General features: G+C 33.3%; 1 protein-coding gene across 1 annotated transcript; it reads right to left on the reverse strand.

Moving 5' to 3' along the window:
• Nucleotides 1-11,236: 11,236 nt before the first annotated feature.
• LOC123908943 (ethylene-responsive transcription factor ERF113-like) lies at nucleotides 11,237-13,229 on the reverse strand. The gene is made up of 2 exons (XM_045959690.1): nucleotides 12,645-13,229; nucleotides 11,237-12,014 (listed from the first exon to the last, which is right to left on the reverse strand). Exons 1-2 carry the CDS (start codon nucleotides 12,679-12,681, stop codon nucleotides 11,446-11,448), a joined length of 606 nt encoding a protein of 201 aa, XP_045815646.1. The 5' UTR covers nucleotides 12,682-13,229; the 3' UTR covers nucleotides 11,237-11,445.
• Between the last annotated feature and the right edge of the window lie 3,964 nt (nucleotides 13,230-17,193).

Consider the following 17,193-nt stretch of genomic DNA (forward strand, 5'->3'; position numbering starts at 1 on the left):
ATGAGGATGAGTTTGCGTTATTCACCAAGTTTCAGCAATGGAACAGATTTAACAAAAGAAATTTCAGAGGAGGTAACAGCTCCAGAAATTTTGTCAGCAAAAAGGATGATCAGAAGAACTGCTTCAACTGTAAGAAGCCAGGACACTTTATTGCTGATTGTCCAGAAATGTCTGCTAAAGACAAAAGCAAAAGATACAGCTCAAAGAAGCAACAATTCAAGAGTAAATTGAGAAAGAGTCTGATGGCTACTTTTGAAGAGCTATCATCTGAGGAAGAAGTTGAGGAAGAAGAAGAAGCAAATCTAGCCCTGATGGCTTCAACTGACTCAGATGTAGACTCAGACGATGAATCAGAATCAGATTCAGAAGTAACTGATGAGGTATTTTCTGACTGTTCTAAATCTCAACTTATAACTGCACTTAACAAGGTCATTGAGAAACATCTCAGAGTGTTAAGTAAACAAAAAGTTTTACAAGAAAACCTTAACACTCTGACTGAACAAGCAGAACATTTTCAAGGTCTATATCAAGAAACTCTGAATAGAGTAAATGATCTTGAAAAGGGTTGTGCTGTGTGTCACAAACCTACTGATGAGCAAGAAATGGCTCTTCAACAGTTTGTGCATCTCAACCTTGGTAAGAGCAAAGCTGCTAATCTTGTTTATAATGTCATGAGACATAGAGGAGAGGGACTTGGCTATGAATATGGTAGAACATATTCAAAGCTAAAGACCTATCCCAAAAAGGTTGGAAAATCTTGGGTTTACTATGTTGTACCTCAGAGTGAAGAAGGAAAGAAATTTGGTACTCTGAAAGATGAGGATAATAATCTGAGAGATTTGGGAAATGACAACTCAGAGGAACCAAGTTCCTCAGGATCTGGGAAGAAAAGCTCAGAAGATAAAAGCTATTCAGAACTTGACAGTATCAGTTCAGATGTTCTGAAAGTTTCAAAATCTGAGGCTTCAACTTCTGGAACCAGAGGAACTCCAGTTCATGAGAAAAGTCAACCTAAAGACTCAGAAGTTTTTAAAAGAAAGTCAAACCTCAAACCTCAGAGGCAACATAGGACTAAGGTTATTTATGATTCTAGAGTCAGTAAGTATAACCAGTCAAATCAATGGACTGGTGATAAATACAAATTCTGGGAGCATAAACAATCCAAGTCCTGGAATAATAACAGAACTCAAACTAAGAAATATTTTCAAAAGAGTTATTATTCCAAACCAAAATCTTTCTCTCACACTCAACAACACAGTAATCATTTGTGGACTAACAAGCGTGGACCCAGAAGATGGGTACCAAAAGCTGAAATTATGTATCATTCAGATTTACCAACTAGGAAAGGATATGTCCTACCTAGAGTTTGGAAACAAGTTCTATGCAAAGGAAGAAGGGCTTATGTCCTTGACCAATGGCTGACAAGTTCTCAAGTGAACAATCAGAACTTGATCAATGAAGAGGAAGAATATTGGGATGACTTTATCATTAACTGTGATAAAGAGTTCCATTGTAGTGATTAAAGTTGTTTCTCATACAGCCTATCACTCAAAGAAGTATCATGAATCATTCATGGTATCTGGATAGTGGGTGTTCAAGGCACATGACTGGTGACAAACAACTGTTTTCCAAGCTAACCATGAAAGAAGGAGGTTCTGTTGGCTTTGGAGGTAATCAGAAAGGAAAGATAATAGGTACAGGTACAGTAGGTAATTCCTCCCTATCTATTAATGATGTTTGGTTAGTTGATGGACTTAAGCATAATCTATTGAGCATAAGTCAATTTTGCGACAATGGTTATGTAGTTGTCTTTAATAAGGAATCATGTACTGTGTCTAAACAATCTGATAACACCATGATTTTCAAAGGTCTGAGAAAGAACAATGTTTATAAAATTAATCTTTCTGATTTGAATGAACAAAAAGTGATGTGTCTTTTGACCTTGAGTGAAGAAAAATGGATCTGGCATAAGAGGTTAGGCCATGCTAACTGGAGGTTAATCTCTAAGCTTAGTAAGCTTGACCTTGTCAGAGGTTTACCTAAAATTAAATATCACTCAAACACACTTTGTGGTTCATGCCAAAAAGGAAAGATTACAAAGTCATCTTTTAAACCTAAGAACATTGTCTCTACCTCAAGACCATTGGAACTTCTTCACATTGATCTTTTTGGACCAGTTAACACTGCTTCAATCAATGGAAAGAAATATGGATTAGTGATTGTTGATGATTACAGTAGATGGACTTGGGTAAAATTCCTAAGAACAAAAGATGAAGCTTATGATGAGTTTAGCATCTTCTGCAAACAAATTCAAAATGAAAAAGGCTACACTATTTTAAAAGTTAGAAGTGATCATGGTGGAGAATTTGAAAATGAACCTTTTGAAAACTTTTGTGAAAAATTTGGCATTCTGCATGAATTCTCTTCTCCTAGAACTCCTCAACAAAATGGGGTTGTAGAAAGGAAGAATAGAACTCTGCAAGAAATGGCCAGAACCATGATGCATGAAACAAATGTAGCAAAGTTTTTATGGGCAGAAGCTGTAAACACAGCATGTTATGTTCAAAATAGAATCTATATCAGATCTAAGTTGAACAAAACTGCTTATGAATTGTTCAAAGGAAGAAAACCTGATATTTCTTATTTTCATCAGTTTGGATGTACGTGTTACATCTTAAATAACAAAGTCCATCTAAAGAAATTTGATGCTAGGGGTTATAAGGGTATCTTTATAGGATATTCTGAACGCTCAAAAGCATACAGACTATATATTTCTGAAACACACACTGTGGAAGAAAGTATGCATGTCAAATTTGATGACAAAGAGCCTGACCAAGTGTCAGAGCTTGTGGAAGGTTTATCTAGATTTCAGGTATCAGAGGATCAATATTCAGATATTCCAAACTACTCAGAACATCCATTCTCTGAAGTACCTCTGAACACAATAGTTCCTACAGACTCTGAACAACCAAGAACAGAAGCATCTGCTGAACCTGATGTTGATGAGTCTGAAGATGATGAGCCCCCAAGAAATACTTTCAAATACAAGTCATCACATCCAGAGGAACTGATCTTAGGCAACAAGGATAGTCCAAGAAAGACAAGATCTCAACTGAGAAATGAGGAATCATTAGTTGGTCTTATCTCAATGATGGAACCTTCAAAGATTGATGAAGCTCTGAAGGATGATGCTTGGATTGTAGCAATGCAAGAAGAGCTGAATCAATTCCAAAGGAATGATGTATGGACTCTAGTGCCTAAACCTTCACACAAGAACATTATTGGAACAAAATGGGTATTCAGAAACAAGCTGAATGAACAAGGTGAAGTGGTAAGGAACAAGGCTAGATTGGTTGCACAAGGTTATAGTCAACAAGAGGGGATTGACTATACTGAAACCTTTGCACCAGTTGCTAGACTTGAAGCTATCAGGTTACTTCTATCTTATGCTGTTAATCATGGAATAACCTTATATCAAATGGATGTTAAAAGTGCCTTCTTAAATGGTTTTATTTCTGAAGAAGTGTATGTTAAGCAACCTCCTGGTTTTGAAGATGTCTCAAACCCTGAACATGTTTTTAAACTGAAGAAATCACTGTATGGTCTGAAACAAGCTCCAAGAGCTTGGTATGACAGACTCAGTAATTTCCTTCTTGAAAAAGGTTTTGAGAAAGGAAAGGTTGACTGCACACTCTTTAGAAAGACAACCAAAGAAGACATCTTAATCATTCAAATTTATGTTGATGATATTATTTTTGGTTCAACTAATGCTGCTTTGTGCAAGAATTTTTCTAAGATAATGCAGGATGAATTTGAAATGAGCATGATGGGAGAGTTGAAGTTCTTTCTTGGAATTCAAATCAATCAGAAGAAGGAAGGAACTTATGTTCATCAATCTAAATACACTAAAGAACTTCTGAAGAAATTCAATCTAGATGACTGCAAGATAATGAATACTCCTATGCATCCAACTACCAACATGGGCAAGTCAGATGATGAAGGAAAGGTAGATCAAAAGGTCTACAGAGGTATGATTGGTTCCTTACTCTATCTGACAGCCTCTAGACCAGATATTCTATTCAGTGTTTGCTTATGTGCAAGATTCCAGTCAGATCCCAGAGAATCTCATCTTACTGCTGTAAAGAGAATCTTTAGGTATCTGAAAGGAACAACTAATCTTGGACTTCTCTATAAGAAATCCAATGATTATGTGCTAAATGGATTCTGTGATGCTGACTATGCTGGAGATAAAATTGAAAGAAAATCCACAAGTGGCAATTGTCAATTTGTTGGTGAAAACCTTATCTCCTGGGCTAGTAAGAGACAAACTACTATAGCTTTGTCTACAGCAGAAGCAGAATACATTTCAGCAGCTAAGTGTTGCACACAACTACTCTGGCTAAAATATCAGTTAGAAGATTATCAGGTAAGCAGTAACAATATTCCTTTATATTGTGATAATACTGCAGCCATTCATTTATCTAAAAATCCTATTCTACACTCTAGAGCCAAACATATTGAAATTAAACACCATTTTATCAGAGATTATGTTCAGAGAGGCATTATAGATATTCAGTTTGTTGATACTGAAAATCAATGGGCTGATATATTTACTAAAGCTTTATCTGTTGAAAGATTTGATTTTATAAAGAAACATCTGAACATGTTTTCAATCTCTGAATGAAAAATTGTTTTTGGCAATTAAAGTGTAAGAGGTTATGTATATCAGAACTTATGATTCAGAACATCTGAAACACAAGCTCTGAAGTACTTGACTCTGATAGAGAATTTTAAATAACTCAGAGGCTCTGAATTATTTTAGTGGGAAACGTTCAGTATTCACTGCTGAACAGTTGTCCATTAAAATAGCAGTTACCGAGTAAATTTTCTGCACGTGGTCTACATGTGTCAGGTAGTGGGTGGTTAATGATGATTTTTGGTATTCAACTTTCTGTCAATTAGCGTAACTTCCCAAATTTGCTATTTTCGTGTTAACTGTACTCATTTAAATAAACTTACACAATACACTTGCACACTATTCACTTTCACAACCTACACTTTCATATTCTCTCTAAACCTCCAACACAATTTCTTTCTCTCTCGTTAGTCTTCCAAACCTTACCCTAATCTCCAACAATGGCTGGTGCTTCGTCTTCTTCTTCAAAAAGGATTCCACCGTTCATATTCAAGAATCTTCAGATTGTTGGGAATGAGATGGAATTCCCAGAATCTGAACTTACTTTTCTTTCAGAAAAGATGGTTGATTTCGATGATCTACAAGCGAATGGGTTTGATGTTAAAAAGTACTTTATCGCTCAGGGATGGGATAAGTACTTCGACATGCTTAATGGTCCCATTTATCCAGATTTGTTGAAGAAATTTTGGATGAAAGCAAAGGTATTTGATAAGCATGAAGCTAAGAAGGAAGAGCTTGCTGCAATAGAAAGAGATCCTAGTCTGAAAGGTAAAACTAGGAAGGAAATGGGTTTGCTGGATTATACAGGTGTACAGATTAGGTCAAATATCTGTGGGATGAACATGGCAATCTCGCCTATTCATTTCAATGCTCTTCTTGGTCTACCTAACTCTGGGATAGAGTTAGATGTGTTTGAAAAGGATACAAGATACAGGGATGATCTTCTGCATCTCATCTGCACAGATTTCTCTTTAAAAGGGAAAGTAAAGGGTCTGACTGATGAATGTAGAGTTCTTTTCAAGATCATCCTAGCAGCTATCAGTCCAAGGGTTGGTGGGACTGATACTATCTCCTGGACTCATCGTCATCTGCTGTATTTTCTTCTGACTGAAAAGAAGGTTAATCTAGGAGATTACTTTTTTGAACGTATTTGTGAAGCCATTTTTGCAAGTAAATCTCAGAGGAAAACTACTATAGTTTATCCTAGGCTGTTGTCTGACCTTCTGCATCAAGGTCATGTTGTTCAGAACTTGAGGAAATTCCACCCTGAATTAGTTGAGAAGAGGTTCTATCCAGAAATTCTGAACGCTAACTTTCTGTCCAAGATGCGTTTGATTGCATCTAAGCCTGTTGCTCCCCCACAAGAGTTCACTGTTAGGCTTGAGGATCGTCTGTATGTCGCAGGCTATCCACTTATATCTGAAGCTGATGCTGAGCATGTAATTCAAGGCTACTTGGAAGTGCTCAGACAAGAAGGTTTTGTTGTTGATAGGAGTATGATTCCTCCTGCTCCTGTCAATCTGTATAACCCTAAGAGGAAACCAAAGAGAAAAGCTGATTCTCAGGATGAGCAAGTTAAGCCAGATCTTCTTGCTCAGAAGAAGGTTAAGGTTGAGCAATCTATGGCTGAACAGAGAACTAAGAGGAAGCATGAAGAAACTGCAAACAAGGCTGCTGAGGGAGCTTCTAAAAAGCCTATTGTTATTGAGGAAGATAGTTCAGACAGTTCATCTGAAGGATCTACGTCAGAAGATGAGACTGAATCTGATGAGGAGACTCTTGCTACTCGTTTGAGGAAAAGACCTGCTCCTACTCCTAAAGATAAAGGTAAGTCTTCTAAGTATGTCTTTAATGAAAAAGAGATTGGATTAGGTTACACCAAACCTCTCAAAACCATCTTACCAACCTCTGATATTTCAACCTCTGATAACCCCCTATCTGAACTTGACAAACATCTGAGCCCTGACCCTCTTAATAATCACCCTTTTTCTCATGAAACTCAACACAAATCTAGCTCACCTCCAAAACCTACATCACCTCAACCTGCACCTCAACCTGACATTCCACCATCTGAACCTCAACCAGATATTCCTGTCACTAAACCAACCTCTCCCACAAAACAATCCTCTCCACCTCCTGAACCAACCCCTGCACACAAATCTCCTGAACCAACCCCTGAACAAATTGCTCCTAAACCAACTTCTGAACATAAATCTCCTGAACCATCTCCTGAACATGTTCACCCTGAATCCACTTCTGACATCTCATCATCTGAACCAACCCCTGAACCCCATCCTAACCCAAGTGCTGAACATGCTTCTCCTGAGCGTATTCACACTTGTGCTCCCAAGCCTTCAGAGGTAGAAGTTGTGATTATTGACAACCCTACTCCTGAAATACCTACTCTCTCTACCATTCCCAATCCTTCACCATCATCATCCAACACTTTTAGAAATCTATCCACTCAATTTCATGAAGACTTGCTTAGATTATCTACAATAAAGGACAGGTTCTTAGTTTGTCCTTCTGATGTGGATCTTGAAGTATCAAGCATTAAGGCAAGGATTTGCAATGCTTTGGATGTTGCTGCTGCAAAGGTTAAGGCTGTTATTGGTAAGCGGGATCTGGAAGGTATAAGCTTCATGAGGGACAGTCTGGCTAGGGCTGAGTTGAAAAGGTTAACGCCATTCAATCATGAAGAGCATGAGCGTGCTAAGCTTGTTGCTATAGCTGCTGCTGTGAGGCGTATGTCTGAATTCAAAGATTGCTGGGTTGATTCTACTCTTATGCAACGTCTTGAGGATCAAAGGATTGAGACTGCACGTCTGGACGAAGCTGCTGCTAGAGTTGCTGAGTTAGCAAATGAGCTACATAATGAAGATGCCACAGAAGAGGATGTACTGGATGTGCTTGCTTCTCAGGATCAAGAGGATGTGCTGATGATAGACTATCCAGAGGAAGGTGAACCCTCTGATAAAGGCAAGGCACCTTTGATTGAAGAACCAGAACCTGTGATTGAAGATCAAGCTCCTGCTATGGCAGATCAGTTGCAGATTTTTCAAGAAGCCCTGAGGGAACAGCAAGAAGGTCTAGAACGTCAAAGAGCTGCTCAAGAGACATTGGAAACCAAGGTGGATGGTTTAGTTTCCAATGTGGGATCATTGAATGATAAATTTGACCAACTCTTAGCCTTTCTTAAGAAACCCTAGGATTCTCTGCACATGTTTTATGCATTCTTTTTATTCTCTGTTTTATCCTCTGAACAATTTTCTTTCTTATTATGTGGTTTATTATATGTTTTGTTTGTTTTGCTTGTGATTCTTTTCTTTGTTAAATTAGAACATAAGAACACAAGATGCTTTTAAAAACGAAAATTTTTATTAATGATCTGATAATGTAGAGTACATTGGTAAACAGAAAAAGAAAAAGACAACCTAATCCTAATCAGATGGATAAAACTCAGAAGAAATCTCTGATTTCTCCTCAGCATCCTCTGATGATATTTCAATGGGATCTGGGTTTTGCTCTTGTTCTTCTTCTTCTTGTTCCTCTTCTGGAACATAGCTAGCCAAGAACTCCACATAGTCAGCATCATCTTCATTCTCTTCAGCTTCAGAGTCTGATGAGATGATTATTATCTCAGCATCTTGTGGTTTCTTGTTATCTTTTTTATCCTTCTCTTCGTCTTCGCGTTTCTCTTCGTTCTTCTTTCTCTTAAACTCTGCGATGCGTAAACTAAATCTTTTAATTATTCCTACCTTCTCTTGCTTCACTTGTTTCTTCTTGTTTTTACGTGAAGCAGGCATGTTAACTTGTTCCTTTTTATAAACCCTTGAGCGCGTTGGTTTTTGTTTTTGAAATTAATTCACCTTTGTAACAACCACTCTTTCTTCTTTGACTGTCTTGGTTTTATAACTTTGTTTTACTTTTTGATAATGACAAAAGGGGGAGTAGTTACGCATTAATTGATATACTCCAAAACTGAAACCACGCCTTTTATCTCGCTTTTATCTGTTAAATTAAAAGTTGTTTCTTTTAAGTTGTCTTACGTATTTCAATGCGGAGACTAAGTTAGTTGAAACTGAAATAAATTTCATAAGTAAGGATAAGTTAAGAGTGCAATTTTAACTTAGCCTTATGAGACTTAGGGGGAGAGCTTGCAAACCTCTCACTCTGAAGAAAGATATGAAATTTGTTTTATTTCAAAACATCTTAATCTTATACTAAATTAAAATATCATGGATAAAACATAAAGTTCAGACTTTATGGAGTATCAATCTTAGGGGGAGCTTGCAAACCTCATAAACCTAAGAGAAACATGATAAGTTAATTTAACAACAATTGTCAATTAATACTTATGTTTGTCATCATCAAAAAGGGGGAGATTGTTGGAACAAAATTGATTTAAAAATGTTTGCCCCTAAATCTATAAAGGTTTTGATGATAACAAAGTATTAATAAACAATTGGAAGGACTAAAAATTTATTTTAAGTGCGCAGATATAAGCATCATATAAGCTCTGAGTGAAGTTCAGAGGATGTGAATTCAGAAGTTCACAAGCGCTCAGAAGATGTTGGACTTCAGAGGTTACAACGTTCAGAGGATGAAGACTTCAGAACTTCTTGTCTGTCTACAAGCTTCATCAAACTCTGAAGATCTCTTTGAAAGCTGTGAAGATTCTCTTTACTAGTCAACTCTTCTTCCAATGAAGAAAAGGACCTTTCAAGTCTGATCAGCTCAGCTACCTCTGTTTTGTCTGTCCTATCTTGAGAACGTGGGTCTTCAGTTTTGTTAGCTGAATAAGGAAAGTCCACTCTGCAGTAGTCAAAGTAACTGAAACTCTTTCTTAGTTTTGGATACAACCAAACTGCATCAAGACAGACTGCTTGAAGACAAAAGGTTATCAACTCCAACGGCTCCTTTGCAACGACTCTTTTCTAGTGGTATATATACTTGAAGGATCAGCTGCAACAATATAACAATTATCAAGAATTGAACGTGCGCTGAACAAACTCTGAACTCTGTGATATACAAGCTCTGAACCTTTCTCAAGTGTTTTTGCACTTTAGCCAAATACTCTGTACTATTTGTATTTGCTCACCTTAGGTTCATCTAAGAGCATTTGTATATTTTTATATACTTTACCATTACTTGAGGAAACTTAAGCTTGTGTGCTTAAGTGTGTAACTTAAACTTGTGTGTTTAAGTGTGAAGTCTTAAGCTTGTGTGCTTGAGCATAGTTGTGAAGTCTCTTGCTTGTGTGCTTGAGCAGGTGTAATCTTGTGTGATTATAGTGAACTCCCTTGGAAGTGCAAGGGGACTGGACTACTCTCGTTTTGTGAGAGGAACCAGTATAAATTGCTTGTGTGATCTCTCTCTCTATCTCCTTAACTTGTTATTTATTGTGTTACTTTTCCGCTGCTAACGTAGTTGAGTTAAGAACTTGAAAAAGTTTTAACTTAGCTAAAACACAATTCAACCCCCCCCTTCTTGTGTTTTCACACCTTCAATATATATATATATATATATATATTTGACAAAACTAGTGATAAGCTACCAAAAATTCTAATAACAAATCAAATTGCGTGATCATGCGCAAAATCACTTGTGCCATATATAGCACTACTCTTTTATTATAAAGCAAACAATAACACCCATTTAGCATTCATTAGAGACAATGCTTGTATAATATAACCATCATATCTTAGTAGCAATCTCTCTTATTTTTTTAATAGAGATAGATAATAAGCACTACATGCTATTAAACAAAAAACTCCTATTGAGGATGCTTTTAAAGAGCGCATGTTAAAATAAAAATCTACGTATAATAAATTTATCTTAAAATTTATATAGTCAATTTTTTAAAAACTTAGCACAATAAGATTAATTTTTTTTTTTTTTACAGTCATAAGATTAATTTTCTAAACAATAGGTTATATCATGCTATAATTTTTGGAATATAAATAGGATATTATATGTCACAAGTAATAATAGTGCTGAAACCTTGACCCAAAAAAAATTAAAATGATAGTGCTGCAACTTGATAGGTTTTGTATTCATTTCGGTATCTTTCTTCTCAACATCTAATTGGTTTTGTATTCATCTTCAGTTCTCTAAAACCCCACCTAAACCCTTAATTAAAAACACAGAAATTTAATTAATTTATGATAAATAAAAAATTATATAAATTTGATATTTTTTTTTTATGTTTAGTCAAATTAGCTATTTTAAGAATAAATTAATTTTATGGGCATTAATATATTCTGGTTCCAATTATTTGACCAATAATATTCAAGATTACTAGTATTAAATATATTGAAATGTGTTTTTATTTGTTAGTTTAACAATCAAATGAGTTGAGTCAAGAAAAAGATCATTAAAAAATATTCTACTCTAATGATAAATTTTCTGTGAATTGTTATATTTTTTTTGTTACCGTATTATTGGCATGAAGTATCTAAGTAGATTTTTTTCTCCTAACCCAATTTTTTCATTAAAATTTGAAATACATGAAAAGGATAGAAAAATGTGACTAGAAATTTGACATACTTTATAATAAAAAATAACACATGGCATATATACTCACCCTCTCCCGGCTATTGGTTAAATATCGGACGAATTTATTTAATTTTGAATTCTCTTTAAAAATCAATTTGTAAAAAATATAATATGAATTGTCTAATCTCTTTATAACTGCTGAGATTTATTGACCGTAATATTTGATATTGAGAGTTCGAGTCATGTAGAAACTATAATCCTCTCACGTTCCTTTCATCAAAACCACGACGATCTCCAACTCTAGGCACAACATCATTAGAAGTAGACGACGGAGACATTGTTGATGGTGTTGAGAAGAATGGCGGCAAATTATAATAACGAAATTGCTCATTATTGTTATTGTTGTGATGGTGAAAACTATTATTGTAAAGACTTGAAGCAGCACGTCGAAGATCTTCGTCGTCCTTACTACAAAGTACTTGAGCATATTGCATTAGGTTTGGGAACACTTCTTCCGTTGTTGACAACGGAAAATGAGATTTTGGTGGAGCAAACTGCGAAGAAGAAGATGAAGCAGTATTGTTTTTACGCGGTGGCGATGGATTTGAAGGCGAATGAGAAACGGGTTGAGGGAAATTTGTTTTGGCTTTGTTTCCTTTGAACTTTATGGCAGCTTCATCATAAGCTCTTGCTGCACCTTCAGCTGTATCAAAGGTGCCAAGCCAAACTCTTGCTCCTTTGTTAGGATCTCTTATTTCAGCTGCCCATTTACCCCATGGTCTCTGCCTCACACCTCTATAATGTTTTTTCTTTTCATTACCTTCAAATCAATTTTTATATATAATTGGTTAGCACATTTTTGTCCACTTACTTATACATAAATTGTTATATAAAATAAAAATAAAATACTGGGATTCGAATCCAAATATATCTATTTATTCATCTTAAAAGGTGAAATTATATTTACGTACTGTACTACTTAAAAAAAAAAACAAAAAAAAAAAATTCAATGGAAATCACACACTCAAACACTAGACACATCTTTTCAAAAAAGAAAAATGTCAACATCATACAAATAAGATAAAGATATAGGATAACATAAAAGCATAAAATTGTACATAAGAACCAATAATACACACACACACACACTAAATGGGGATTTTTGTGAAGGAGAAAAAAAATAATCTTCAAATTTGTTGCTTTTTTTCTATTGAAGAGATTAAATATCTTTATCAATATATGAAAAGAAACTTTGAGCAAACTTTGATCAAGAAATATCCTAATTATGTAAATAGACTAAATATGAATTTAAAAACTGAAGAAATATATAAAATTATAAGAACTTGATCAATTCAAGATTATTATGAGTGGATAGTATATAACAAATCAACAACATCTTCCAAATTGATAAAGGAATGGAAGAGAATAAATGAAAATTGTAACTATTTACCTTGATTTGTAGGTTGAGATGGTTCTTGTTTCTCCATAAACAAAGGTGATTGTGAAGCTTCTTCCTTTTGATCTCTCTCTCTAGTACCTTTGATTTTTCTACTCTTATATATGTTTATATATTTATATACTTACTATGTTGATGAGCTTTGAAAAACCTTGATAAAAGCAGATCTAAGATTTCTCAAAACAGTGGATCATTGATTTGAAGATGAATGAATGAAAATAAAACACCAAGATCAAAAGAGAGGATTCTGTTTTGCTTCTTTTTTAAATAAGAAAGAGAATGACAATAATAAAAAAAAGAGGATTATAATTAAATTAATTAAAGAACAAGATAACATTAACTTGGACTTTAACTTATGAAGATGTCTCTCATTTCGGTGCTATAATATTAAGAAAAGAATAATTATAAAAAAAATATTAAGAAAAGAATAAGAAAATTAATTGTACATCATTAAATTTCTTAATATGGTGAAAAGCAAATTAATTTTTTTTCATATATATAACATGGACTTGTAGAGTTGTCAATGTTTGCTATAGGATAAATTTGTTGAATATCAAAGTACCCAAGCTGATTGAACTCACGTGGTATGAGAATAAGAGAAACTCTTGTGTTCAATTTAGTCATTCTCACAAAATTGATAAAAAGTTGAAAGGAAAAAAATTAAATAATATATCTTTTTTAAATAATTAAATATTATGTTTGTCAAAAAAAAAATAAATATTATATATTTTTTTGTGAGTGCGACATCAAAATCCCATAATCAAACACTTGTGACTATTCAAATATTTTTTATGAGGACAGTTGAAACTTTTTAATCGATCCGAGTTGAATTTCTTATTGAAACGAGTATTAATCATATTTTATTTATCTCTATATTTATTTTGAATTATCAAGACTGTTTTCTTCTAAAATCAGAAAATTAATTAGAAAAAACAAAGTATTTATTTTATTCATGGGCATTGGGCAGCATATATCTATATATATAATTCCTAAATAGTTCTCCTAACCCTAATCCACTTAGACCAATCAAATTGTTTTATTTAGCCACATCATCTATTTAAATTCAATTAATCACTCTACAATGCCACATCATTTCTACTTATATTATTATTATTATTATTATTATTATTATTATTATTATTATTATTATTATTATTATTATTATTATTATTATCATCTCTATACTTTTCATATTCTACATTTATATATTTATGGCTTTTTAATATGCGCTCACTCAAACCTTTACGTAGCCTTTACTTTTTTTTTTGTCTAATATAATAATTTTTGCTTACTTAATAAAGAGAATACAAAAATACACACTAATTAACTTTGTAACTCCCGGTAATATATTTTTCATCTCTTAAATCACCATTCAATTTTCATCTCTTGGACTCTTCTACCAATATTTTAATATATATGTTACAATTGTTTTAATTTATATCCTATTCATATTTTCCTAACTAACCATTACGAATGTTAGAAACAAATATTTTCATCCCTTAATGCTCAATCATGTGCTTAACAAGATTACCATTTGTTTTTTCGGTTGAATGTGAGAATAGATTTTTTCATATCTTATATGTGCAATTTCTTTTTCGATTATCTTGCCTCTTCATCTTTTGTGCATCAGGTATAAATACTTATGTTATTTTCTAAAACCATGATTTGTTGTAGTTATTTTATTTTTTGCAAAAATTAACTTTTTGCATAACAAATAAAATTAAGAGAAATTGACATTTTTTGTTTGTTGCAGATCATACATTCAACTTTTGTGTTACACATCATTTATAGGTTTAGTTAAGTGTTACTGTGTACTCATATTCTATTATGATACAAATTAAATAATATATACTTTATTTTTAATTGAATTATGTAATAGTTGTTTTACTTTCCTTTCCTTTACTTTTTTTTTTTTATTTTTTTATTGATATACTTATTTTTATAATTTTTTATTTTAGGATTTATGTCATCATCTCTTACTCAAACGAACTGAACTGTGAGGTTGATGCTCTTCACATATGTCCCTTTGGAATATTTTTAAAAGGTATGTACCCTTTAATTTTATTTGTTTTATTTGAGTTTTTCTAATTCTGTCACTATTTATATGTCAATTGTGTGACTTAGATTTTGTCACATCTCTTTTCATCTAATCATTTGTGTGTTTTGAAATAGATTTATATGTTGTGCGGAGATATATCATATTACTCCTGTATATATAAATTTTAGATAGTTATTCTGTTACTCATGTAAAGTAAACCATAATCCTTAAACCAATAATATTTCTTCATTTAACCACTCACTTACAATGCCACACCACTTCTCCTTAGAAAATAAATCTTTTGAATATTGGATTATCTATTTTATTATTATTATTTTGATAATATTTAATGTTTCAGTTTTATGCAATTGTAAAATAAAAACAATCGCATCACACCCGTGCATCGCACGGGTAAGGGTCTAGTTTTAACAGGTGACAATCCAGTTAGGAAAAAGTAGGTTTGGCATATATAGATTTTACATGTGGTTGCTTATGTCTTGTGTGGCTTTCTTGGTATTCTATAACTTGTTGGGATTATAATATTGTATACTACTTCCTCCGTCCCAAAATATAAGTATTAGTTTGAATAATGTATATATGGTAACGTACAATTTTGATCACTAATATTTTTAATTCTCTATTAGCAAAGATTAAAAAAACTTAATATTTTGAAAATACTCATAAAAACAAATCAAACAAGATCTTATATGCTAATATTTATATTTGTATTGTATATTATTAAAAAAAATATGGTCAAAATAACATAAATGAGTAATGTCATTTTGTCAAAGTAGCTCTTATATTTTGGGACGAAGAGAATATTATAATATATAATATTTAATTGTTTGGATCGCGTAAAGTAAGTGGTGTGGGGTATAATACACTGAATCTATACATACATTTTTGTTTTCCGGAGAGTTCCATTTTTGGACTCAATTGTGTTTGCTTCATACTTTTTAGTTTGCATCTTATATCATGGAGAAATTGATTATACCTCTTTATGAAGTTAGTTGTAGGCATGGCTATGGGAAGAAGCGGGGGGATTTTACCATTTCTAAATACAAACTTATAAAATTCGAGTTTTTCTAAATCCGTCCTAATTTTTAGCGGGTATAAAAAGTTGAACCTCTCAAACCAATATAAGTGTTGTTTGATGTTGTTTTGCATATATTAACCTTTTATATTTTTTTCTTTATAATCGCTTTATTCTGTCTCCTTTGATTGGTTTGAGTTCATCTGAGACAATTGCTAAAGTGTGGGATAGTTGGGCACCGACAAAGGTTATTGTTTTTTCTTGGCAAGCTCTTTTGGGAAGGATTCCTACGCGGGTGAATCTAGCTCGTCGAGGAGTAATTCCTTTGGACGAGCCTTTATCTTGTATTTGGTGTGACTTCGTCGAGGAATCGGAGAATCATCTTTTTGCTTCTTGCTCTTTGGTGTGGGCGGTGTGGTCGAAGGTATTTAGATGGTTTGGGGTTTCTACGGCTTTACCCCACTCCATGCTTTCAATATTTGAGACTTTTAGTGGCTTATGTTGGAAAAAGAAACATGGTAGAAAAGGTGTTCTTATGGTTTGACATGCGGTCATTTGGACTTTATGGCGCTCTCGGAATGATAGGATTTTTTTGGGGAGAATTGTAGAGTTACAAGAGATGGTGGATATAATTAAACTTGTTTCTTGGAAAGATTGGTACACCTTGCTTGTTTTATGAGTGGTGTACGAATCATTTTGATTGTATAGCTAGATAGTTTTGGGTATGATTTTTTCGGATTGGGTGGAGTACTATTTGTACTTTTTCTTTAGAAGTGGATTGAGTACCACTTGTACTTTTTTCCAATTCGTTTTTTATATATAAGTATCATTTTGCCGTTAAAAAAAAAAAAATTGTAACAATTTTACAAAATTGTTTCTAATAATTATTTACTGTTGGAAATTTTGAATATTTCAAAAGTTTATTGTAGTCCAAATCTATTTTACATTTTATTGTGATCTATATAATTAATTTTAATTTGAGTAACTCTTTAAATGACTAATAACTAAAGGGGCAAGGCAACTGATTTTCACATGTTTTATTTTAATTATGCTTTAGCTTGACTTGGTCTTGAAATTGCATCACACGTTTTTCTTTTATTGCTATTTTAACTCAAATGAATTGTAGCTATTTACTTGTGCTTACTGTTTTTACCGTTTTCTAATGCTAATTAATAGGGATGGTATTGTTTTAATTGAGAATAAATAGCTTACATAATGACTAATTCATTGACAATATATAAATGGGAATTAGTGTGTTACAACCAGTTTTTTAACAGAAGAAAAATAACTTTACTTCCATGGCTATGGTTTTCTTGTGAACAAAAATAGAAAAATAATTTCACTAAGTGTCTGAGTTACCTACCTTGTGACATTCTCGTGTCTTGATAGCCTCGGTATGCTTATCACCGAGAAGAACCGGTTGTATTCTGGGGGAGTTGCGCAATATCTTGGGGATAATTCCTTAGTTCAGT

The sequence above is a fragment of the Trifolium pratense genome, linkage group LG2 (assembly GCF_020283565.1).
Source record: "Trifolium pratense cultivar HEN17-A07 linkage group LG2, ARS_RC_1.1, whole genome shotgun sequence".
NCBI lineage: Eukaryota > Viridiplantae > Streptophyta > Magnoliopsida > Fabales > Fabaceae > Trifolium > Trifolium pratense.

Excerpts from the sequence above, each read along its gene's own strand:
- LOC123908943 (XM_045959690.1), bottom strand. The coding sequence starts at position 12,681 with ATGGAGAAACAAGAACCATCTCAACCTACAAATCAAG. Across the intron at positions 12,015-12,644 it reads ATCTCAACCTACAAATCAAG|GTAATGAAAAGAAAAAACAT; the intron begins GTAAATAGTTAC and ends ATTGATTTGAAG.